The 26,907-nt window shown below is 37.3% G+C and overlaps 1 protein-coding gene across 10 annotated transcripts in view; it reads left to right on the top strand.

Annotated features, from left to right (window-relative positions):
- Positions 1–26,907, top strand: part of TASP1 (taspase 1) — a 250,470-nt gene that overhangs the window by 133,327 nt on the left and 90,236 nt on the right. For 9 of the 10 annotated variants that reach the window (XM_019752062.3, XM_019752061.3, XM_019752055.3 and 6 more), the window contains one exon: positions 21,667–21,777. The exons of the other annotated variant lie outside the window; for it this stretch is intronic. In XM_019752062.3, the coding sequence (XP_019607621.1) occupies positions 21,667–21,777 (111 nt within the window). The remainder of the gene's footprint in view (positions 1–21,666; positions 21,778–26,907) is intronic. 10 annotated transcript variants of the gene reach the window in all.

Raw genomic sequence — 26,907 nt, 5'->3', positions numbered from 1 at the left:
CACCATCATTTTTGCTTTAAAGAATCAGTTATCTTTTAAAAGAAAAAGACACACATGCACACACACATGTAACACACACACTTAGTGGCTTTAAAAAAAGCTTTTTTTTTAAAAATTTACCTAACTAGTTCTTCTTTCTGGTACTCTTTATTCCTAATACCAGGCTTCTTCTGGTATTATTTCCCTTTAGCCTGAAGAATGCTCTTTAGTAATTTTTTTTATTAGTTTCAGATGTACAAAGCAACATAATAGACCTTTACACCCCTCACAAAATGATAATCCCCTCACCCAAGCTACTACCCTTTTGACATCTTATATAGCTGTTATAATCCCATTGACTATCTTCCTATGCTGTACTCCACCTCCTGTGACATACATACATACATACACACATACATACATATATATGTATATATATTTACTTATCGTTGACATACAGTATTATTCGACTTTAGCTTTGGTTGTACAGTGCGTTGGTCATGTAGCTACACAGTTTATGAAGTGATCCCCTTGATAAGTCTAGTGTCCATCTGGCACCTTATATAATCTTTACAACATTATTGACTATATTCCCCAATCTGTATTTCATATCCCTATGACTATATTGTGTCTACTAATTTGCTCTTTCTAATCCCTTCACCTTCTCCCCCAGCCCCTTCCCCATCCCATCTAACATCCAACAGTTTTTTTTCCTATATCTCTAAGTCTATTTCTGTTTTGTTTGCTCTTTTATTCTGTTCTTTATTTAGATTCCACATATAAGTGAGATCATATGGTATTTGTCTTTCTCAGTCTGACTTATTTACTTAGCATAATATTCTCAAGGTCCATCCATATTGTTGCAAATGGGACGATTTCATTCTTTTTTTATAGCTGAGTAATACTTCATTGTATACACGTACCACAAGTTCTCTTTATCAAGTTCTCTGTTGATAGAAGAATGCCCTTTAGCATTTTTATAGTTCAGATCTGTTAGTGATGAATCTTCTCTCTCTCTCCCTCCCCCTCTTCTTTTCTCTTCCCATCCTCTACTTCTCCCTCTCCCCGATTTCTTTTGTTTACAGCCTGGCTGCAAGCTTATTGGTTCACTATGTAGATTTTAGCTCCCACCCCTATCTTTCTGCACCGCTGAGATCTTCCTCCATCTTGCTGCTCTGCTCTTACTCTTTGGAGGACTGCTGCAGTGCACTTAGGGAAGACCCAATTTGCCTCTGAGGGATTTCTGTTAGCTCTTCTGCCATCTCCCATTGTTTGGCAGCCATTTGTACTAGGTGATAGCTCTGTGCATCCATGTTGGTGGAGGGGGCTCTCTTTTTGTTTTCCTGTTCTGTTCCCAGCCTTCAGTGTGCTGCTGCTTTGCACTTAGGGAGGATCTGTGTGATTGAGGCATGTGGATTTCCTTCAGTTCTCCTGCGCTGCCCCAGGTCTTTGGAGCCCTTGGTGAAGACCTGCAGGAAAGAGTTAGTGAATAGAATCAGACTTGCTCAGTAAACGGAGCTTCTCTGGATTCTAATTCATTGTGTCAGCCCACATGTGGTCGTTTAAAGTTTGTTAATGTTCAACCAGTGTCTCCTTAGCCTCATTTATAGCATTTCTCTTTTGCCCCACTGCTTCTTGGAAGAAAAAAGGGCCTTACCTCTTCTGTGATAGGAAAGGCTTGTCCCTTTTGGAAATTCAGTTCATTGAGATATCTTTGCAGTGTCCTCTCTCTGAGTTTTAAAAACATTAAAAATTTGTTGTAGCTTATCTGGCTTGTTGTTAGGGTGGGAGTGATGGACTTTTAAAATTTCTCTATCCTAACTAGAAATAGAAACCCAAGGGATCAATTTTGGTGGTTAGTAAGACATATTAAAGAATTTGGGACCATTATTCTTTTTGCTGGTAAAATTGTTCCATCTTTTGTCAATGAAAGCCCCATTAAGTTGGCTTCTTAATGGGGTCTTTGACGTAACTATAAAGTTGGTCTTTGACGTAACTATCTTTGATAGCGTTTTTGGTTTTCAGTAGAACAAGATATCTCAGACTCCTCTTGGATACTTCTTTAGCCAGACCCAGAACCAGCCATTTCTTAAAGGATCCTTGTTTCTTTTTAACAGATACTGGTATGATTCTAACACGATAATCTAATTTCAGTATTTTAACTGAAATTTTCATGTTAGCTTCTAGGTAATAATAGTGTCACTGTTGCCTTTGTCATGTAGAATTCATGGTCCCAGCAGGAAGTATTTTTACTGGAAATCAAAATGAAAGTTTAGCTTGCTGGTTTATAACCATATGCTTATAGATTTTTAAATAAAATAATAGCTGTGTGGGTTGTTAACTTGGGGTTTGTGGGCCCAGTGGAATCTCTACATGGATTTTCATGGAGAATTCTATGAATTTCCTGAGACTGTTTAATTTTAGGCAAAGATACAGCTTTTTTCCCCCTCATGACCAAGGAGAAATTAGAAAGCACAATATTAGGTAACTTTGAATAAAATTGTAAATAAATTTCTTCGCTAAAATAAAAAGTTAAAAAGTAATACAAGTGAGTGTATTTCCTTCTTTTACTAGCATTATTTCTTAATAATAGTGTCAAGTGGAAACCGTGAAATGTGCTACATTTTGTATTGTTTATTTGCTCTTTGCTGCATTATCCCATTTGAGGTGGCCTACCTATTTTGCTTTTCCCTTCTTTTATCTGCTTATATGATAGAAATGGTAGCTTTGCAACCATTTCTTATTATTCCTTAAATTCTACTCTGATCTAGACAAATGAATATAATTACCATTTTCCCCTTCTACCTTCAGAATTCTTATGTCTTTATTCAATCTCAGAACCACCCTTGACACTGTGTTGAATAGAGAAAGGGATATGCAGTGAGTGGTGAGCAGATTTAAAACTTTTCCCCATCATACTTCATGAAGCCTCTAAATATTGAATGTTATTTTTAAACTCTGCGTACAGCTTTAAAACTGATGAAATGATTTATATTGCCTCTTCTTTGTACAGAGGAATTTATTGAGAAATAACATCAACTCAAACTTCCTTTTCAGTTTTTAAAGAGGCCCTGGCCATTCAAATCACCCCCATAAATCACTTCTAAATTTTGTCATTAAGAAAGTTATTAATTAAATGTTTAATATATATGGCTGGTTTAGTAGTTATAGGTTAAATTTATGGTACAGTATAACTGTCTTGCTTATGTTCTTTCTGTTTGTGGGCTTTATACTATATATATAATCAATATATATACTGAAATATTTATTTTACATTACATCTACGTTATTGTAGATGTTTATAACTGTGCCTTGGCTTTTTTTTTTTTTTTTTAACTCATGAACTGCATGCTATGGCCTTGGTGCAAAATTTTAGCATTATTCCTTTAGGACCTGCTTAGTGACTATTTCTAGAATGTTGTGATTAAATATAGGGGCTATCTACAGTCCTGAATATTGGTATCAGAATTTGTTATGCTACTTATCTGCAATAATCATTACTTTGATCTTGACTATAGATTCGGGATTTTGAGGCTTTTGAATTTACTTTGCCTTTATCTCCTTTATTTGTATGATTACATTAACCTTATTTCTGCAGGGACAGATATCATGGAACAAGCATGTTACTTAGAGTTACAAGACTTGGATCTTAGAATCTTAGTTATTTGAATTCACTTTTCTTATATGTCAAATATGGATGACAATACCTTCCTTACAAGTTAATTGTAAAGCCTTAATAAGATGATATTTGTGAAAGCCCCAGATATGTAGTAGTTCATTAATGTGAATCAATGAGTCAATGATCTTTTTTCTTCCCCCTTTGAAAATAAAGTTCTCTGTAGTTGAGTTTAATCAAAATATACTATTTTATTAATTAGTAGCCTTTTTTTTTTTTAAGGGACAGTGCCACATGATTTTTTTTTTTTTTCAATTTTATTTAAGGAGGGTGCAGCTCACAGTGGCCCATGCGGGGATTGAACTGGCAACCTTGGTGTTATTAGCACCACACTGTACCCAACTAAGCTAACCAGCCACTCCTAATTAATAGCTTTTTAACAAGCTCTTCTCCTAAATGTTCTATCCATTGCAGACCTCTTAACTAAATTTCAACCAAAACATTATTGAAGTTCTAAAACTACTTTCAGGTATGAAATCTTGTTCTGTGAGGAATTTAAAGTTATTTAAGCAGTCATTTATTTTTTTTCCAATGAGGATACTGAAGCACAGAGATCTTAAGTGATTCATTTCAGGTTCCACCGAAAGTGGAACCCCCTCATCTGTGGTTCCTGTGTCTAATGGAACAGGAATTCAGATAGCCGCCGTACAAGAGCATCAAGTGAACATTACAAACAGTACCACTTCTTTTATGGCTACTGCTCTAATGAAATTCTCAAGTAGAGATAAGTCTAATGCTTATTTATGTCGTATATTTTCCAGACAAATGCAATGCTAATGATAGAATTTTACGGGCTCCATAATAGCAATAAGAACACCACTTTTACTGGGGGGTGGAGGCCTCTGATTTTTTTCTTTGCCTGGGGCCATTCGTCCCTCCAGCCCTAATTAGAGTGTTGTACCTTAGATACAACACTCTAGATACAACACAGATAACTGAATTGAGAAAATTTAGAGCAGAAAGCAGGATCTTATCTCATGATCTGTATTCACACTCAACGTGAATTTTGAGTAAATTCCTATATTGAGACATAACTTTGACAAAGAAGAGAAGCAATTGAAAGGAGTAGCTGAAGCTTTGGGAGGGGATACCTCTGTGTTCTTAACCACAGACCCTCCGACATGGCAGATTGGATAAAGGATTTTCACTACTCATTTTTGTTGAAGCTTTTTTCGTTTATTTGTATGTTTTAGTTGTTTTGAAATAGGTCTTAATCTATGAAAGTATTTGTGTTCACAGAACTGGAACTCTTCCCATTTATGCAGCAACTTCTTTTTGAGATAACTGAATCGTGTGGTTTAGTTATACCTTCTCAATAAAATTGACAATAATGAAAATAACTGATAAATATCAAGCATTTAGTATATGTAGCATATGTCTAGCACTGTGTTCCAGATGAAATACTTTTCTACCTTTAATTGTAACTTTTCTAGTATATTTGTCTACATTTTAAGTAATTATGAAATGCTAAAGCACATATCAATCACTTCCTAGTTTGTAAGAGAAAATCTCTAGGAGATAATTGTAAAATTGGTTTTTATTTTGGTTATTTATTATTTATCAAAAAAAAGTGGAAAAGTCTGAGTTGTTTTTGATAGATTACTATAAATATCCAAAGTTTGCTGGTGGGTTATAAATTAGAGAGAACTGAATATTGGGGAAACACTAAATCTGTGTGGATGACTATAACCTTTGGACTTGACTGGATTAGACATCTTCACTACTTATTCCACCTCTTTATAAAGATCCTTATATTTTCTTCTTGTATGTAATAGGTTCCAGGTTTGATAATCATGGGGACACTGTGGGGACTGAAATCATGTGTGTTCTATCACTTTTAAGGCAGCCCTCTCTTTAATTTCACAAGACAGGCTTGAAAACCAGAAGTAACCCAACTCCAAAATTGGCAGTAAATCCTCCGACAGGGAAAAGGTGACGTACTGTGTAATAAATTCCTTTGTTGAAAAAGAGATGTTGCAATACTGGAAACTGAAGTACCAAATGTTTCCTTTTAAATTTGGAAAGGCCTTTCCTCATTACTTATCTGTCCCTGTGGATTTCTAACAGGGGATGTGTTGAAAGATTTTTCAGATGCCCACTAGCCACAGTGAGAGTGAATGGCAGCATTTATAAGATGACATAAATACTTCAAAATCATCAGTAATCCTTGGAGATGTGTGGTGTGCCAGTGGTACTGAATGTGAGCTTTTGTTGCTGCCGATCCTTTACTTTTGTATGCAGGCTGCCTGGGAATGTGGGTTATGTCTCTCCTGTGACTACAACTTCACTTTTCCCCTCTGGGGGCTTTTTGTATCAGAACTGACGTTAGAATGGTTTAGAAGAAAACAGTCTCCCAAAGGAGAGAAAGACTTATGAGATTAGCAGTCACACTTAAAAATTCTAATCTCATTTTGAGGTCCTGTGGAGGAGTTATATCGTAATCCTCTACCATTTAAACACTACATTAAAATCCTGCATTTGAACACTACATTAAAAACTTGACACATAGGGGCCTTTTAATTTTCATTTTCTAATAATTTGGCTCATAACACCACTGCTGCCATCACTAAATGAGACAAAGATAAAAAGGATGAAAACTTATCTTGAAATGCCATGAAGATACATATTAAATGTCAGCCAAGAGTTTACAAATTTTTATTTTTATCCTATTGCAAATGCTTTTCAGTTTGTTACTTACATTTTGGAACTAAAACATGATTTGACAATATGATTTTATTGGGCTATAGCATTACATATTTTTAATTACCTAAATTTGAAGGCTGCATCTGTCACTAGAGCTGAAGTGAAAATACTGAATTTGTGATGAAGGTCAGATAAAATAAAACACCTATACTATTAGTTTACATTTACTCTTAGCAACTCCTGAACTCAGATGCAGGGAAGTGAAGTGCATGGGATCATACCTCATTGGATACCCTGCGTAGCCTTTACTATCTGCCTTAAGAGGAAGTAATGTGAATGCAGAAGTGTAACATTGAAATCAGGCAATAAACCTGTTGGGGAAAACAATAGGTATTTATTATAAAAGTTGAGAAAAATAACAGAAAGAATAAATAACGAATGAAAATCATGCATAACTCATAATCCCTGGATAACCACAGTTAAAATATTTCCTGCCAGACTAACAAATCTTTATCATTTTATTTGTTTTGTTTTGTTAATGAAAAGTTTCCCTAGGTGGCCATTTTGACCCTAGGTGTAGGCTCAGTTTGCTTTGAAGCAATAGTCTTCTGAATTGCAAACCAAAAGCTAAACTTTTTAACTCTTTCCTAGTCTCTTAGTGCTGATTGTCAGGCTAACAGGGAATCACCTTGTCCTAATAGAAGGAAAATACAGAGAATAAGATGAGGAGAGAAAATGATAAGAAGTTATTTTCCTAAAGGCAGTCATTATTCTCATTATAGTATTTATTCTTTACTAAGTCCATGCTAAATACTTTGTGTGCATTGTCTCATGTTGTCCTCACAACAACTCTGTGAGGAATTGCTACTCTCATTCCTCAATTTACAGCTGAGGAAACTGATACTTAAATAAAGAGTCCCAGAGTCACTCAGCTGCATTCAAACATGAGTGTGACTACTGAATAGAATATACTAACCTTTATTCTACAGAGCCTTATGGCCATAAGGTAGGGTGTGTGTGTGTGTGTGTGTGTGTGTGTGTGTGTGTGTGTGAGAGAGAGAGAGAGAGAGAGAGAGAAGGGGTGGAGGGGGGGGGAAGGAGAGAGAAAGAAGGCTGCCCTCCTCTAAACAAGAACCTGCTGCTTGGCCCAGAAATCTCAGATTTCTCCTTTAAAAAGATACAGAAGCCCTTTTGGAAAGTAGGGCATTGTGTTCACTGGAAAAATGATGGCATTGTTGGAAACATCTATATGAGGGAAAAATAAAGATAGTCTATTAACTCTTCTAGTTTCCTTGGAGTTTTTGCCACCTTTTCCTGGATTCTAAAGCAAACCCACAAACACGCATTTTAAAGATGGCTTCCTGAAATGGTTTCATATGGTTGAAGGAAGTGGTCATTCTGTATGTGGATAAAAGGCACTCTTAAATATGTCAGACTCCTTTTTTCAGGCATCATAAAGGATTTATTTTAATCAACTTACTCTCATTTATTAAAACAAATTAAAAATAAATTTGGTTGTTGGTAGCAATTAAATACATCATCGATTTTCCAAAATAACTCAGTTAAAATAAATGTTCTCAGACATAATGATCTTTTTCATGTGTTGCTACAAATGGTGTCTGATAAATAGTACATATACATGAACCTATCAGAAAACATATCTGACTCAATGCAAAGTTGTATTTTGAATTGGTAGTAGCTAGAAGTTGTCTTCTTTCAGTGTAAAGTTTTCTGAGCCATTTGCTTTCACCGGCAATTAGCTCTCTATATCTATTAAGAGAGATTCATATTGGCTTCATATATCCATCAACAGATGAATGAACAAAATGTGGTACTACATACAATGGAATAGTCAACCTTAAAAAGGAAGGAAATTCTTATACATGCTATACAATGTGGATGAGCCTTGAGGACATTATGCTACATGGAATAAGTCAGTCACAAAAGGACAAAATGTATGATTCCACTTACATGAGCTATCTAGAGTAGTCCAGTTCCTGGAGCTGGAAAATAGAATGGTGGTTGTCAGGACTAGAGGGAGAGAGGAAGTGGGAGCTGTTTAATAGGTACAGAGTTTTAGTTGGAGAACATAAAAATGTTCTGGAGATGGAGGTGATGGTTGCACAACAATTTAAATGTACTAAATGCCACTGAATGTACATTTAAAATAATGGTTAATGGTAAATTTTCTGATATATATATCTTCTAGTAAAAGAAAACAAAAGAAAAAAGAAGGATACATTTCAGCTTAAAAAAGAGAACTAAATTGCTGAGGCTTAAACATATAGTTTTTGTTTATTTTATTTTGTTTTAAGTCTCATGTAACAAGAAGCCTGGGAAGAGCCTGGGGCTGGTTAGGCTATCCAGCAGACCTGGAACCTGGGTCTGTCCCTTCTCTCTTATCTTCCTCAGGGTAGGCCTTCCTGCTCATGCTTGTCACCCAGTGGTCACAGGATGTCTGCTACATCTTGTTTAGCAGGGTAGGTGCAGGCCTGGAAAGTTGGATTTAATGAGATGTGGCAGAGGCATTTAATTTAATGCTCCCTGAATATCCATGTGCTCTGCTATATTTCCTAGCCCCATTCCAGTTACCGAAGACCACGTGGCTATTTCTGGCCAGTGAACTCGAGTGGAACTCATATGTGTCAATTCTAGGCGAAAGCTGTAAAATGGCACTTGGTGGCCCTCTTGCTTTCCTGGAAGGGACATGATTCAGGAGGTGCAATGACAGATGAAGGAACCTCTATCAGCCATGGTTTGTTCCTGAGTGGCTGTATGGAACATGTCTTCCTGGAGACTCAGGTAGAACTTATAACATTAATGAGAATTATATTTTTGTTGTGCTAAGCTACTGAGATTTGGGGGTTGTTTGTTTTTGCAGCCTAGTGTAGTTATTCTGGCTGATAGTCCAGGGTGAGCTCTTGCCAGACATATTCAATGAAGTGACTGAAATATGGAGGCTTTCAAGAGTAAGAATGAGTATAAGTTGATGAAGCATAAAATTTTAGTTGGGAAAGTAAGGAGGTGAGGACCTAAGGGGAGTGAGGGATAATTAAAAAGCAGCAGTATTCATGAGTGGTAGTTTTCGGTGAGGTGGAGGGAATGTTGGAATTGGAATGCTCAAGAGGTCAGCTGGAGGGATAGGAAGGGTAGCCTGTAGATTCTGTTAATATTGAGCCTGTAGAGGTGTTAATATTATTGATAATGACATAGTCATGTGAGTGAATTGATGAGGTCATGTGGATAACTTGAAGAGAGTATATCAGAAACTCTAGATGCCAAGGTAATGGGAGAATCATTTAGGTAAATATTAAAATCGGCATGAATTATGATAAGGAATAGTGTTTGGCAGAGCGGAAGTAAGCTGGGAGCTAAAATCTAAAAGGAATGAGTTGGTCTTTATTTGCCTGAAACAGTTTATGTTCATCCTCCCTCTAGAATGGTAGTTTAACTGATCTAGGTTGACAAGTATTTTGGTTTGTTTGTTTATTGCCATCTTTAAGATATTAGTCTTCTGGCCTCTTTTGTTCCATGACTTACCAGTTAATACTCAACTTATCAGTTAAAATTTTAAATTTCTTTGTAGCTGATTCTCCTTTTCTTTATGATTAGTTTTTAATATTTTCTCTTTGTCTTTGCCCAGAGCTTTACTGTGGTATACTTAAGGATGGATTTATTTTTATTCCAATTGTTTGGGACTCCTTCCATCTTCAGTTTAAGGATTTCCTTATAACTTAAATTCTGCAAACTCTTTTCATTGCTTCTTGACATATTAGTACCTCCTCCCCCATTCTTTCTCTCCTCTCTTTCAAAATGCCTGTTAATATATTGGACATTTTCATTTTATATTGCAGGCTTCTTAACTCCTCATATTCTTTCTGTTTATCATTCTAGGCTGCTTTTTAGTTTTCCACAGATATATCTTCTAGTTCTCTTGTTTGAGCTGCATTTAATCTGATGCTTGTTACATACATTGTTTGAAACAACTTTTTTTTTATTTGAAAAGTTTTATTTGGTTCCTTGAAAAAATTGCATATCTCCCCATGACCCCTACTCCCAGACTACTTTGTTTTTAAAATTATGATCTCCTTTGCTTTTTATCTTTCTTTGTGCTACAGATTGTTCTATTATAAGAATAATCAAATTGGGACCCGTGGGTCAAATCTGGCCCATGGCCTCTGTTTGTACAACCCATGAGCTAAGAATCATTTTTTTTTAATTTATTGGGGTGACAATTGTTAGTAAAATTACATAGATTTCAGGTGTACAATTCTGTATTACATCATCTATAAATCCCATTGTATGTTCACCACCCAGAGTCAGTTCTCCTTCCATCACCATATATTCGATCCCCCTTACCCTCATCTCCCACCCCCCACTACCCACCCCCCTTACCCTCTGGCAACCACTAAACTATTGTCTGTGTCTATGAGTTTCTGTTTCTCATTTGTTTGTCTTGTTCTTTTGTTGTTTTTGGTTTATATACCACATATCAGTGAAATCACATGGTTCTCTGCTTTTCCTGTCTGACTTATTTCGCTCAGCATTAGTCTCTCAAGATCCATCCATGTTGTCACAAATGTTCCTATATCATCTTTTCTTACCGCCGAATAGTATTCCATTGTGTATATATACCACAACTTCTTTATCCATTCATTTATCGAAGGACATTTTGGTTTTTTCCATGTCTTGGCCACCATAAACAAAGCTGCAATGAACATTGGAGCACACGTGTCTTTATCTCTAAATGTTTTCAGATTTTTTTGGTAGATACCCAGGAGAGGGATTGCTGGGTCATATGGCAATTCTATTCATAATTTTTTGAGGAACCTCCACACTGCCTTCCATAATGGCTGCACCAGTCTGCATTCCCACCAACAGTGTATGAGGGATCCTTTTTCTCCACAGCCTCTCCAATACTTGTTACTATTTGTCTTGATGATAGCCATTCCGATTGGGGTGAGGTGATATCTCATTGTGGTTTTCATTTGCATTTCTCTGATGATTAGTGATGTTGAGCATTTTATCATATGTCTCCTTGCCATTTGTATGTCCTCTTTGGAGAACTGTCTCTTCAGGTCTTCTGCCCATTTTTCAATTGGGTTGTTTGTTTTTTTATTGTTGAGTTTCATGAGTTCCTTGTATATTTTGGGTATTAGCCCCTTATCCAAGGCACTGTTTGCAAAAATCTTCTCCCATTCAGTTGGTGGCCTCTTTATTTTGTCGATGGTTTCTTTTGCTATGCAGAAGCTTTTAAGTTTCATATAGTCTCATTCGTTTATTTTAGCTTTTACTTCCATTGCCTTTGGAGTCAAATTCATAAAATGGTCTTTGAACCCAAGGTTCATAAGTTTACTACCTATGTTTTCTTCTATGCAGTTTATTGTGTCAGGTCTTATGCTTAAGTCCTGATCCATTTTGAATTAATTTTGGTACATGGTGACAAATAGCAGTCCAGTTTCATTCTTTTGCACGTGGCTATCCAATTCTCCCAGCACCATTTATTGAAGAGGCTGTCTTTCCTCCACTGTATGTTTTTAGCTTCTTTAATAAAAATTATCTGTCCGTATTTATGTGGTTTTATTTCTGGGATCTCAATTCTATTCCATTGGTCTATGTGTCTGTTTTTCTGCCGATACCATGCTGTTTTGATGATTGTACCCCTGTAGTACAAGCTAAAGTCAGGGAGTGTGATACCTCCAATATTGTTCTTTTTTCTTAAGATTGCTTTGGCTATTCAGGGTCTTTTGTGGTTACAAACAAATCTGATGATTTTTTTGTTCTATTTCTTTAAAAAATGCCATTGGGATTTTGATGGGCATTGCATTAAATCTGTATATTGCTTTGGGTAATATGGCCATTTTAACTATGTTGATTCTTCCAATCCATGAGCACGGAATGTCTTTCCATTTCTTTGTGTCTTCCTCAATTTCTTTAAAAAATGTCTTATAGTTTCCAGCATGTGGCTCCTTCACATCCTTGGTTAAGTTTATTCCTAGGTATTTTATTCTTTTTGCTGCAATTGCAAAAGGAATTGTTTTTTCATTTCTTTTTCTGAGATTTCATTGTTAGTATACAGGAATGCAATGGACTTTTGTACGTTGATTTTGTAGCCGGCAACTTTACTGGATTTGTTGATTGTTTCTAATAGCTTTTTGGTGGAGTCTTTAGGGTTTTCTATATATAGCATCATGTCATCTGCAAAGAGTGACAATTTAACTTCTTCATTCCCAATTTGGATGCCTTTTATTTCTTTCTCTTGCCTGATTGCTCTGACAAGGACTTCCAACACTATGTTGAAAAGCAGAGGTGATAGGGGACAGCCCTGTCGTGTTCCTGAACATAGAGCAAAGGGCTTCAGTTTTTCACCATTAATTATGAGATTAGCTGAGGGCTTGTCATATATGGCCTTTATTATGTTAAGGTATTTTCCTTCTATACGTATTTTATTAAGTGTTTTAATCATAAATGGATGTTGTATCTTGTCAAATACTTTTTCTGCATCAATTGATATAATCATATGATTTTTGTCCTTTATTTTGTTTATGTGATTATCACATTGATGGATTTGCGGATGTTGAACCACCCTTGTGCCCCGGGGATGAACCCCACTTGGTCGTGATGAATAATCTTTTTAACGCATTCTTGTATTCGATTTGCTAGAATTTTGTTTAGGATTTTTGCATCTGTATTCATCAGAGATATTGGTCTGTAGTTTTCTTTTTTTGTGTTGTCCTTCCTAGGTTTTGGTATCAGGGTAATGTTGGCCTCATAAAATGAGTTAGGGAGTACTCTCTCCTCTTCAATTTTTTGGAAGAGTTTGAGCAGGATTGGTATTAGATCCTTTTTGAAGGTTTTGAAGAATTCACTGGTGAAGCCATCTGGTTCCGGACTTTTGCTTTTGGGAAGGTTTTGGATGACTGATTCAATTTCCTTATTGATGATCGGTCTGTTTAGATTTTCCAGTTCTTCATGGTTCAGCCTTGGAAGGCTATATGTTTCTAAGAACGTGTCCATTTCTTCTAGGTTATTGAATTTGGTGGCATATAGTCCTTCATAGTATTCTTGGATGATCCTTTGTATTTCTGTGGTGTCCGTGATAACTTCCCGTTTTTCATTTCTGATTTTGTTAATTAGTGTCTTCTCTCCTTTTATCTTAGTGAGTCTAGACAGGAGTTTGTCAATTTTGTTAATCTTTTCAAAGAACCAGCTCTTTGTCACATTAACTTTTTCTATTGTCTGTTTGTTCTCTATTTCATTTAGTTCTGCTTTGATTTCTGTTATTTCCTTTCTTCTGCTGACCATGGGTTTCACTTGTTCTTTTTTTTCTAGTTCTTTAAGGTGTAACGTGAGTTTATTTATTTGGGATTTTTCTTGTTTCTTGATATAGGCCTGTAATGATATAAATTTCCCTCTTAAAACTGCTTTCGCTGCATCCCAAAAGTTTTGGTAGGATGTATTTTCATTGTCATTTGTTTCTATGTATCTTTTGATCTCTCCTCTAATTTCTTCTTTTACCGAGTCATTCTTTAAAAGTATGTTGTTTAATCTCCATGTGTTTGTGTTTTTTCCCGCTTTCTTTTTGCAGTTGATATCCAATTTCAAAGCCTTGTGATCAGAGAATATGCATGGTATGATTTCAATCTTCTTAAATTTGTTGAGACTGATTTTATGTCCCAATATATGGTCTATCCTTGAGAATGTTCCATGTACACTAGAAAAGAATGTATAGTCTGATGTTTTAGGATGAAGTGCTCTATAAATGTCAATTATGTCCATTTCATCTAATGTGTCATTTAGGGCTATTATTTCGTTATTTATTTTCTGTTTGGATGATCTATCCATAGCTGTCAATGATGTATTTAAGTCCCCTAGTATAATTGTGTTTTGGTCAATCTCTCCCTTTAATTCTGTTAGTATTTGCTTGGTATAGTTTGGTGCTCCTTGATTGGGGGCATAAATATTGATGACTGTTATGTCTTCTTGTTGCATAGTCCCCTTTACCGTTATGAAATGTCCATCTTTGTCTCTTGTTACCTTTTTCACCCTGAAGTTTGTTTCATCTGATATCAGTAGGGCTACATCTGATTTTCTCTGGATACCACTTGCTTGGAGTGTCAATTTCCACCCTTTCACTTTGAGTCTATGTTTGTCCTTGTAGCTGAGATGTGTCTCTTGGAGACAGCATATGGTTGGGTTTAGTTTTTTGATCCAGTCTGCTACTCTGTGGCTTTTTATTGGTGAGTTCAGTCCATTTACATTTAGGGTGATTATTGATATGTGAGGATTTCCTGTCATTCTATCTTTAGTTTTCTGGTAAGGCTGTGTCTCCATTGTTTCTTTGCCTTTTTGTTGTTGTCTATTATTTCTGTGTGGTGGTATTCTATGATGTTTCCCTGTGTTTCTGCTTTTATTACAGTATATATTTTCAGTTCCGGATTTTTTTTGAGTGGTTACCCTTAAGTTTATGTAAAAGAAAGTTTGATATTTAGAGTATTCCATTTTCTTCAGCACGCTTATTTTCTCCATTCCCATATTCCGGTTCAGGCCTTTACTCTCCCCCTTTTTATGTTTTGGTTGCCACAAATTGTCCCTGTTGATGGTGGTCGAATAGCTTCCTTTAGTATTTCTTGTAGTGCAGGTCATGTATTAGAAAATTCCCTCAGCTTCTGTATGTCTGGAAAGGTCTTTATTCCTCCTTCATATTTAAAGGATATCTTTGCTGGATATATTATTCTTGGCTCATAATTTCTCTCTTTCAATAGTTTGAATATTTGGTTCCACTCCCTCCTGGCTTGTAGAGTTTCTGCTGAAAAATCTGATGATAATCTAATGGGCTTTCCTTTGTAGGTTACCGTCTTCTTTTCCCTGGTTGCCTTGAGGATTCTTTCTTTGTTATTGATTTTAGACAGCTTCAATACAGTATGCCTTGGAGAAGGCCTGTTGGGATTGAGGTAATTAGGTATTCTATTTGCTTCTTTGATTCGTGGATCCAGTTCTGTCCACAAGTTCGGGAAGTTCTCATTGATAATTTTTTTCAATATATTCTGTTCTCTTCTCTCTTTCTTCTCTTTCTGGTATGCCCATTATTCTTATATTGCTCTTTCTGATGGAGTCAGAAAGTTCTTGTAGAGTTCTTTCATTTCTTTTAAGTCTCAAGTCTCTTTCTTCTTCCATCCATGTAATTTCCAGGTTTCTATCTTCGATGTCCCTTATTCTTTTCTCCATCTGGTTAACTCTATTACCTAAGCTGGCTATTTCATTCTTCATTTCTTCAATTGAGTTATTAATCTCCAGAAATTCCATTTTGTTCTTTTTTAAAGTTTCAATGTCTTTCATAAAATGCTCATGTTGTTTTCTGATTGTATTTCTGAGTTCATTAAACTGCCTTTCTGTGTTTTCTTGCATCTTGCTGAGTTTTTTCAGAACTGCAATCTTGAATTCTCTGTCATTTAAGTCACATATTTCCATATCTTTAAGTTCCTTTTCTGGAGACTTTTTACTTTCTTTCTGAGCTGTCTTGTTGTGTTGGTTATTCATGGCAATTACTGACTTATTATTTCTCTTCCTAGACATCTACAGGAGTGGCTTGTGCTACAGGTTGATAGGAAGTGGTCTTTCTTTTGTTTTCCAGTACTTGTTGGTAGGATGTTTTATTTTCTCTCTGACTGCAGCCTTTTTTTCTCTCTCACACGGTAGTGCTATGTTTTCTCTGCACTATTCCAGCTTCTCACACAATGGGGGGATTCCGTGGGATATGGGCTTCTCCTCTGTTAATCGTTCGCGTGGGTCACAGGGTGCAGTGTCCGTGTGGGTATGCGTAGAGCTTTTGAAGTTCCAAAGGTCTTCCTGCACCAGATTCAGAGCTGTGTGTTTCAGCAGTTCTGTTTACTCCTGCGAGGATCGCCCAGATAGGTGGGTCCAGTGGCGGGGTGAATTGTGACAGGTGGCCCAGAGCAATGGCAGCGACCACCACCACAGCTGGTCCTGCTTCCACAGCTCCCTCCCCTTTGCCAGAACTAGTTGGGCTGCGAATCTGTGTCTGTGGTCCACAGTTCGCACAACAGCAAGTATTCTTTTCTTTGGATCTGAAACTGCTACTCTTCCGCTTCTAGCACCGGGCATGTGGGTGCGGGGTGAGATCTGGGAGGGTAGCGAGGGGGCAGCTAGTCTCAGTGCCTAAGGCTTCCGTTCTCTGCTCGGCAGTGAGGGCTTAAACCACCGTTTTCAGCCTTCTTCCCTCAGTCTTTTCTCCGAGGTCTCTGCCGTGAATGTTGGGTTCAGCCGTGTTATATGCTGTCCCCTCAGCCCTGTGGGTCATAAACGGAGCCCTAGCAGTCAGAGTTCTTTCCTATCCTGCAGCTGCGGTAGTTCTAAGATGCAGCGAGTTCGGAGCACTGAGCTAGGTCTGCATCCTGCTCCCGCCCGCGAGGCTCCATCTCCGCACTTCTCCCTTCCCTCCTCCCCCGCTTGTCCGATTCGCCCACCTTTCGGTGAATTCAGTAGTGGGCCTCTTCATCTTTCCTGCCTGCTATGCAGGGAGTCCTTTGTGGAGTTATAGTTGTTCGATTAGTTGTAAATTTTAGGGGAGATTTACAGAGGCTCACCTCACGCCGCTATTTTGATGACATCTCAATCAAGAATGATTTTTAAATTTTTAAACGGTTAATACAAAAATGAAAGAAGAATATTTGACAGAGATCATATGCTGCCTTTAAAATCTAAAATATTTACTTCATCCTTTTTTTGTTTGGTTTTTTAAACAAAACATTTGTCAACCACTATTCTTTTATCACCACTTCTTGGTTTGTTAATCCTTCTGATTTTTGCATCTAGTCATTCCACCTTATGAGTGAGTGAATGTGTGTGTGTGTGTGTATGGTTTTATTGTTTTTATTGTGAACTCATCTTTAGTGTGGGTTCTGAAAGGTTAAGGATTCCCACAAGAGGGGAAGTGTATTATAATTCTGAAGTCTTTGGGTGTAGCACATACTGGAGTCTCAGTAACAGGAATCATACTGGGAAAGAGTCAGCTGAGACTGGGCTAATCGTTGAGATTAACAGGAGATCACTTGGGCAGGGAGACTGGCTCTTAGCAGATTACTCATCTAGATTCTTAAGGTTGTTCTGTAGAATACACAATCAGGGCACTGGCATCTGGACTGGCCAGAATGACAATTCAGTAGCCAAGCAAGGTTCTAACACCTTTGGGGAGATCTCACAATATGCAGCAGCACCCCTGCCATCTACTGTGTACTCTGGGCCTAGTATCAAGTAGGTACTCAATAACAATTTGGTGAGTGAACGGATGGGGGAAGAAATGAAAATCAGGTTCTTATTTTGGGTAGTGGTAACTATCAGGTGGGTATCTGCTGCAAACCTTTGCCCTAGACTGCTAAGCAGATAGGAGGAATCTAGAGAGACACCTCTAGTAGCTTTGTTGATTTCTCTGGAGTTTTCTACATAAACATATCATCCGCAAATAGAGGCAGTTTTACTCTTTTTTTGTGATCTTTATACCTTTTATTTCTTTTCCTTGCTTTATTGCGATGGCTGCAACCTCTAATTGTTGAATAGCAGTGATAAAAATGGACATCATTGCTTTGTTCCTGATCTTAGGGAGAAACAATTCAATCTTTCACAATTAAGTTTGATGTTAATTATAGGCTTTTTGTTGATACACTTTATTTCTAGAAACTGATACTTGAATTAGGAGGCTTGATCAGATTCAGGTTTAGTTTTTTTGGCGGGGGACAAGACTACAAAGGTGTAATTTTATCAATAGATGTGATATCTGGTTGTATCGTTTTGTAATATTAGCAGCCATTATCGATTGTTGCCTATATCAATTATTACATTATAGGTTACAAATGGTAATATTCTAATTTTGTTAAGTTCTTCTTTATTTGCTGGGATAATTCTATGGAGAGAATTTTTCTTCATAAACTATTTGGTTACTCTACTGTACAGTTCCTATAGGAAGTACAGAGAAAGCCTTGATTTTTTTCCCCCCATTTATCAGTTTTCAGAATAGTGAGTTGATTCCATATCATTCTCCAAAGGTAACAAATGTTTTTTATTTACTTAATTTTATTTTATTTTTTAGCAAATGCTTTTTAAAACATAAGTTATGAATTCGCTATGTGCTTCAATGCATTCAGTTGTCATTTTTATAGACTCTAAATAAGTGTGTACTTTTCTATGTTCTTTTTGGAACTTGATATTTATTTCACTTTTCCTCTAGGTCTCTTGTTAGGTCTTTATTCTATTTATAATCCATGTTTTCCACTAAGATCTGAGAACATAAATACACTTTTACTTGCATGAGTAAGGACAAAAGGAGGATATAATAAGAGGCTTATTTCTAATATCTGTGAATAAAGAATGGTACTGTTTGCCTTTGAATTATACTTCATCTACATGGCATCATATTCTAAGAAACCTTGGAATTTTGTGGGTAAAACCACAGAAGTTAAACTTTCCTTTGATTGGAACCTGCAGGAGAATAAGTTTTTGGTGTCAAGGCTCTTATGTTAGAGGTGATATATGTCAGAATACAAGTCATAATTTTAAAAGTTTCTTGGTAAAAATCAATCACTGGAAAACCCTTCATATTCCTGTATAACAACAGAGGAAAAAGTCTCTCTGACATACATTGTGTATTTTTGATGTAATGTTAACTTCATGTGGTTTTAACTGTTTGACTTGAGGTGTGTATACATAACCTTCTGAACACTCATTTAGCTTATAATATGCCAATTTCCTAACAATTATTATTGTTCTAAAGTATAACATTTCACTGTTCAACATCAAATATGTACACAAAGGGAATTAAAATTTATGGAGTTTCATGAGCTTAGCACAGTGTCTCTACATAGTAAATGTCAAAAATGGTTTCTTTTCTATTAGCTTTATTGTTGGTTTTTTGCCTGATTATAAAAATAATGTTGCAAAAATTTAACAAAATAGGAATCACCATAATCCTGCCTATGAAGTTATATATTACATTACATATCTAGATCTTCCTCTCAGTGTAGATACTTTCAAAGACATATTTAGATCTTGAAGGATATTTACATTTACACTTTACCAAAAAGTACAGGGGAATTCCTTCAAGTAAAATGCCAGGTAATTTTTTAAAAACTTTGATAATTTTTGAACAGTTTGTATTTTTGACAATGAGCATATATTGTATGTGTATACATAATATACACATATGTGTGTATGCACATGTGCATGTATATATAAAGGGGAGGGGGAGGAAGAAGAAAGGGAGAGAGGTCTATATATGAAGAGAAATTTTATGAAATGAAAGGCACCAACATGGTTTAACAATTACAGATTATTTTTTTTAGTGAGATTTGTGAGTGCCTAACGTCTATCACAAAACATACTAGCTAAACAGAAAACTGTGTATCATAGCACTTTGTATTGGTTAAGTTTCGTGAATTTATTTAAAAGAGGTTGTTTCATTTGATAATCTTAGCCCACATTTCTTTGTGATTGCTAATAACCTCCTGTCTCATTTACCAGTATGTGTGTGTGTGCGCGCGCACGCGCACATGTGCATGCAGGCCCACAGTCATATCTGCGTGCAAATTAATGACATGAAAAAAAGTTACTTTATCCCTGTTCCCGTTAGAGAATCTGAGTGGATCTTAGAGATGCTTCTTCTTATGCTGTGATTTTTTTTTTTTTACCGTAGGATGTAGTCATACTTTAGTCTCAGTAGATGCTAAGATCATTTGTCCCTTTATGTGAATTAATGAAGGACTTGATTTTCTAATGAATTAACAGAACACCTTTGGTAGGAAATTTTTTTTTTTTTTTTTTAAAGAACAGGACTTTATTGGGGGAACAGTGTGCACTTCCAGAACTTTTTTTTCCAAGTCAAGTTGTTGTCCTTTCAATCTTAGTTGTGGAGGGTGCCGTTCAGCTTCAAGTTGTTGTCCTTTCAGTCTTAGTTGTGGAGGGCGCAGCTCAGCTCCAGGTTCAGTTGCCATTGCTAATTGCAGGGGGCGCAGCCCACCATCCCTTGCGGGCCTCAAGGAATTGAACTGGTAACCTTGTGGTTGAGAGGACGCGCTCCAACCAACTGAGCCATCTGGGAGGCAGCTCAGCTCAAGGTGCCATGTTCAATGTTAGTTGCAGTGGGCGGAGCCCACCATCCCTTGCGGGACTCGAGGAATTGAACCAGCAAATTGTGGTTGAGAGCCCACTGGGCCATGTGGGAATCGAACCGGCAGCCTTCTGAATTAGGAGCACAGAGCTCCAACCGCCTGAGCCACCGGGTCAGCCAGGAAATTTTTTTAAAGAGATGGGAAGCAGAAGTTCAGATGGTGGAGGAATCATTTGAGGGAAAAATGTTTATTAAAAAAGATACTTTGTAAAGATCTTTTATATCTACTGTTTTCCTTTGGGTTAGAGGATGTTGCCGTTTTAATAGTGAAATTAATTTTATATATAAAAAGCATTTCAAGTGGCATTTACTAGGTTTCGAAAAAGGTTTATCCCTCCAATATTTGTCAAAGTAGTTTTTTTACATTTTGTACTTCTAAGAAAATACCAGGCTCTTTCTTCAGAAATCTTTTATTTGAACTTACTAACCTATAAATGAAATTTCCTTTGTCTCTACTTTTGCAGGCGGTTTCTACTTTTAACAGGTGGAGACTGTAATAAAATTCTAGGCAGTGTTCATCACCACTATGCCTACCCTTTCTTAGTGTGTGTGACTGGTCCAAATTTACCACAGAGGGTTAAAATGCATTCATTCTTTAGGAGGACAGAGAGTATTCACCCCTGAAAGCAATGTAAATTACTATGAGAAAGTGGGAGAAGTGCTATTTTATTAAGTCACTTTACAGCTGTTGATCTGTTGTGGCGCTTTCAGTGAAAAGTAGGTTGGGGGAGAGTTAGACTGTCCCCAGCTGGCTAGATTTCGCCCATGCATCCAGGTGTGTGGGTGCCAGAGGGAAATGAGAGACCAAGGCCAATTGAATATAAACAAAGAAATTATAAAAGAGTTTTTTTTAGTGACCCAACCATGGAAATGAGACAGAACCTTAGCAGATTCCTAGGTAGACAATCTATAGTCCTATATTATATAAATCATTCGTATGAAATAGTGTTTTCCTTTCATTTTTTTGTTTCCTTTTGAGATAAGACAGTCATGTGTTCCTTTATTTTCTGCCAAATCTCATTACTAAAATTATTAGATTGCTCACACAAGTCATTTCATCCATCACTGAATTATTCTCCTGTACGACTACTTCTTAAGTGGTGCATAGGGGTGTTTTAATACTCGTAAGACAAGGCAGATGTTTAGTACTGCTTTTCCTCAACTATTTTTGGTTTCCTTGGATTTCTAGGATGTGGGGAGCATCTTGTACGCACCATACTGGCTAGAGAATGTTCACACGCTTTGCAAGCTGAAGATGCTCACCAAGCTCTGTTGGAGACTATGCAAAACAAGTTTATCAGTAAGTATGACATTAAGAAAATTACATCCTTCTAAATACAGATTGCTTTATTGAGCTGTAAGCTCCATGATGCAGGTAGCACATTAGAATTGCTAGATCTAGGTCCAGGACCTAGCATAGACCTAGACCCTCAATTAATATTGATCATGAAAAGAATTCCATCACAGTAGTAATACTACAGCATGAAATTTGCCATATAACTAATCTAATGCCCAAGCTGTGAGACGTTGTCTAGGATTCGAGTGATATGCAATAAGATATAATTATACTAAAACAAAATTCAAGGGACAACTCCCTTTAAAAGTTTTTAAACATAATTTGACTCATTTTTTTTAAGTCAGTGTTTTAAAATTCAATATTCATGAATCCAGTGCTGCCACATAGTTGTATAAGGTTGAGTTGAAATTCTTCCCAGGCTCATTTGCCAAGCCATGTAAGGGTTAAAACTACTAGGCGTAGTCTGCTTTTCCCATCATTTAATGTTGAGCTTACCACTATGCAAAGATTTGTGACGTAGTGTAAGAAATATAAAGCATAGTTAAATATAAGTTAGAGTGATTAGCCACGAACATGTAAATTAGAGAATGAGTATCACAGGGTTAATCTGGGAGGAGGGGTGTATATGCACTTAGAGAATTAAGACAACAGGATCCAATAAGGTGCTAACTGTGTGGTGAGGAAAACACTGACAAAACTATGGGAAGACATAACCCCCAAACAACTAGTGGATGGAACTGTCCCCCAAAGGCTCTGGGGTTAGTGGGAAAAGAGGAAAAAGACAGGAACTTGAACACAGACATGACAGTGGAGTTAGGCATGGTGAGGGCTAGGAAATTGTATGATGCTTTCCTGGGAAAGAATATTCCCAGTGTGTGGCAGGGCTGGATGGCCAGGTGAGGCCAGGTCACAGAGGGCCATAAAATCTCAGCGTCGTTTATATTTGATCTGATAGAAAAAGAGAACCCTTACGTGTTCTTAAGTTTACAAATAAAATGGTGTTTTGGGGGAGGGTTATAGAGTAGAGCTACAGTTGTCCAAGACTATCTCTATAGAAGAGAGAGACATTAAGGGCTAGGTACGGTTCAGGGGAGGTGAAAGTGAAAATGTCAGTTTTGATAGTAGGAGGATGTAGCCCTCTGGGTCCATTCAGGAGACAGAAACCATACATTAGGTTAACCAGGGGAGTTTCATATGAAGAATTGTTAACTATGATGGATGTAATTATAAGGATACTGTACGTGGTACTTTAGAGCTGAGAGAGTGTCCCAGGAAGGACATGCTTGGAAGGGGCTCAGCCTTGTTGGAGAAGGTATGGTTTGGCTACCAGGTAGCAGTGACGTTCACTAGTTTGGTCTGGAGTTGCTGGGCAAACAATAGGCTATACCCTGGAGTGCATACGGGGAGCAGACAGTCTGCACTCAGTGGCTCTGTGTGCAATGGGAGACCAGCTCTGGGCGGGGCAGAGGGCACACAGGCCACAGGAGGCTTGCAGAGGGGCTGACTGCTTGGTGTTTGACACTCTGGGCCACAGGGCTGCATGCGGGTTGAGTGGGGCCTTGCCAAGGTAATCCTGATAAGTGACGATGTGCAGCCACTGGAAGCCTCTGGTTTCCTTGTTGAGAGGGCTGCTGTCAGATTATCGCCAGGCCCAGGCTGCAAGGTCACACAGATAAGCTGCATTTGGGTCTGCGGCTGGGGCAGACTTTACCAGCATCCTCACACCACACTGCTTCTCCTCTCAGCACGTTCTAGAAATTGCAGGAAGGTGCCTACTTTAACTCCGTTTATGTTCTGTAACTTAGGTTAATGCCTTTGTCTTCTTTCTGCCAGTCCCCTCCTTGTAAGCCTCGTCTCCTTTTACGTGGCACTTTATATTTGTTGGTTGCCCCTTCTAGCTCCACTGGGCAGTATCTGGATTCCAGGGAGCTTCGGTGTCATTGTGGGAGGGAACCATCAGGTTCATGGTCACCCTCCTCCCAACTGTTGGCTTCTGCTGAGACGGGACTTGCCCTCCGCCTACCTGTGGGCTACTGGCCACTGTTGCTATTGAATTCACTGTGGTGTTCATGGTCTTTTTGTTGCCTCTGGCTTCCTCAGTACTGACAGCAGATGCTTGGGGTAGTGGAGTCAGGTGGTCTGAAAACTTGGACTAACCAGTGGGATTGTCAAGTCCTCATGGCCCAAGCATATAAGGCTACTTTTTCTACTTTACTCTTACTGACCTAAGGGGTGGCAGGGGAATGGACGCCCTCTATGTGGCTTTCTGTCTCTTTAGGTCTCATCTATTCTTGATCCTCCAAATCTAGCTAGGGATGTTTTTACTGTCTCCTCTTTTTCCTCCACCCTCAAGAGGGATAGAAATCCATACCAATGATTGATTTTTTTCCTTGTAGTTTTCCCACAAATATCAAAGTGTCCAATCACACCTCCACCCCAGCCCTTTGTTTAGGGTACTGGTGGAAACCTGCTCCAAACTATTTTGCCAAAATTTAGGCTTACTTACTCAAACATATGTCATCTTAAATTCTCTACTTACAATTTACCAAAGTCCACTTAGAAGCTCAGCTAACTAAGCATGCAACTCATGGGATAAGTGGAAGTTTTCATGGGTGGGGATAAAACTGAATTTCACTATTGTTCAGGCCTTTAATAAGTATCATGCCCTGTTAGGAAATGTTTTTAGGGAAGAAAGAGAAAGAAAAACAGATTATGAGCAAGAAAGAACTGGATTTATTTATCTGAAGGAAGAACAGAGTGAGTAACTGGAGAAACATTTCAGTACAAAGAGATTTTGTACGGATGCTTTCTTGGAATTATTTGAACTGAGGTTATGAAGACATAAATAATGGTATTAGCTATATGCATTTTAATAAAAATTGCCCGATGGCAAAATGTGAACCGAGGAATGTGTTACATACAGGACTTTGAGGTCTACCTCTAGTGATTTTCCAGAAAAAGGTTGATTACATTTACGTTACTACATCCTCAAATACATCAGAATCAGACTGTAGGTTTTATTGTTCTTTTGTTTTAACAGTTAATCATTGTTGAATGCTGAATAGCATATATGATTTATATAATTTGTTATTTGTTACTTAGCTATACTAGAGGCATTCTCAGAACATTAGTAGGAAGGAATGTAAGAGGTGAAAACTAGATACTCAGGAGAAGTTAACTTCCTGGAAACGCTGTGGTAGGTGGGTAATTATGGCACATGATAACTTTCTACTTGTTGAGAATGACCTAGAAACAACAGATTCACTAGCTAGCTTGACTTCTCCAGATTTGGGTCCATGCTAAGGAGTTCTCAAATTCCACTTCTTTCTCTCCTGCTGCTTTCTTGTACTCTCCTCTTTAAAACTACTTTCCTATTTAAATCTACTCAGAGAGTTGGACTGCAATATTTCATTTTGCCACTAGATCCAATGACCTAATGAATATTGAACACCATCTTAAATATTCCAGGCTCATGGAAAGGAGTAAGAAACTTTACAGCTCATCTTTTTGAACCTGCTCATTTAATAGTTGAAGAAACACAGTTTACAAGAAAGAGTTCAGTGAGTTGCCTAAAGTCACCTGATTAGACAGTGGGTGTTGGTTTTACAAGATCACACTGCCTTTTTTTTTTTAAAGTAAAATGCATGTGAAATACAGAAAAACAGTGTCCTGGGTATTAAGACAGCTGGATTCCACTTTCAATTCTGTTTCTGACTCACTGAACGTAGCAAGTTACTTAAGCTGTTTTATTAAAACACACACACACACACACCCAACAAAAATCACCAAAAAACAAAAAATGAGAATGTTAGACAACAGACAGTTTCTAAATTTCTTCACCGTGCTAATCTGTGAATTTTCTACTGGATTCAACCTGTAAATATGAAGTCCTATTTAATCAGATGATGTGGAAATGGGATTGGAAAATGAAGATTTTCAGGAACCACTTGGGAATTTTCAGGAACCACAGATGATATTTACAAAGTAGTTAGAATGAAAGAAATGGAATTTACCAGAGACCTAGACGAGGTTGGGTTCTTGCCTCTTTTAACACACTGGCCGTGAAATTAATTGTCTGTTTTAGGACGAATCTCTTTCTTCCCAGATTTCTCATGTGTGAAATGAGGAGCTAGGTCTGGATGGTCCCTAAAGTCCCTTCTAGCTTGAAAATTCTATTTGATCCTTGGTTTAGGTCCCAGACCAATATTAACTATTTGTATTGTACAGTTGTAAATCATATTAGTCCTTAATTGAAATTATAAATTAAAACTATTAATGGTGGATTTCAGGTTCCTGTTTGAAGTGATTTGGTTGAAATCCTTTCTGGCAATGACTGAGATAAGCTAGCAACTAGTTTTGGTTTTGTGTAAAGACTTCACAATATTCTTCCTTTCTTGCTTCCTTTGTTTTTCCTTTAAAAAAGATTTGCATAAATAATATGTCTAGAGATTTTCATTGCAATGTATGCATAGAAAAATTTTATAGAATAATCAAAACTGATACCTCCTTTCCATTTACTCTAAGTCCCATTTCTCTTGCTAGAAAGGACCACTGCTGACAATTTGGTATGTGTCTCTATAGTCTGTCTGTCTCTCATCATTTTAAACACTTATGTAGAAGATATTTCTAATACGTTGTTTTGTAACATACTTTTCACTTAATGTGTGTTGATGCTCGTAATATGTCAGTATATATAGATTTATAGCTGGGTATTCTGTGGTTCCATAATTTATTCATTCCGCTACTGAGAAAGAATCAATTTGTCTGTAATTTTCATCTGTATCGTTTTACCATGTGTGAATACCTCTTCCTTAATACTTAAATTGAGAATTTTATTCAGTACCATTTTCTCTTCTTTTGTAGCATACAAATTATACTTCTTTTTAAAAAGTGTTTTAGTGGTGGTGCTAGAGTTTGCAATATACATTTACAGTACTGTACCACTTCATGGGTAGTGCAAGTACCTTAATATAATATTGCTCTCTCGTCCCTTATATCATTGCTGTCATTCGTTTCATGCATACATCAGCATACACACACACACACACACACACACACACACACACACACACACACAGAGTCAAATGCATTATTGCTATTATGATTAAGAACAAATTGCTATCTGATCAGTTA

The sequence above is a fragment of the Rhinolophus sinicus genome, chromosome 13 (assembly GCF_057876585.1).
Source record: "Rhinolophus sinicus isolate RSI-liver-muscle chromosome 13, RSI-T2T, whole genome shotgun sequence".
In the NCBI taxonomy this organism is placed as follows: domain Eukaryota; kingdom Metazoa; phylum Chordata; class Mammalia; order Chiroptera; family Rhinolophidae; genus Rhinolophus; species Rhinolophus sinicus.
Note: the sequence above shows the minus strand (reverse complement) of the source record. Positions and strands in the feature narration are given on the sequence as shown.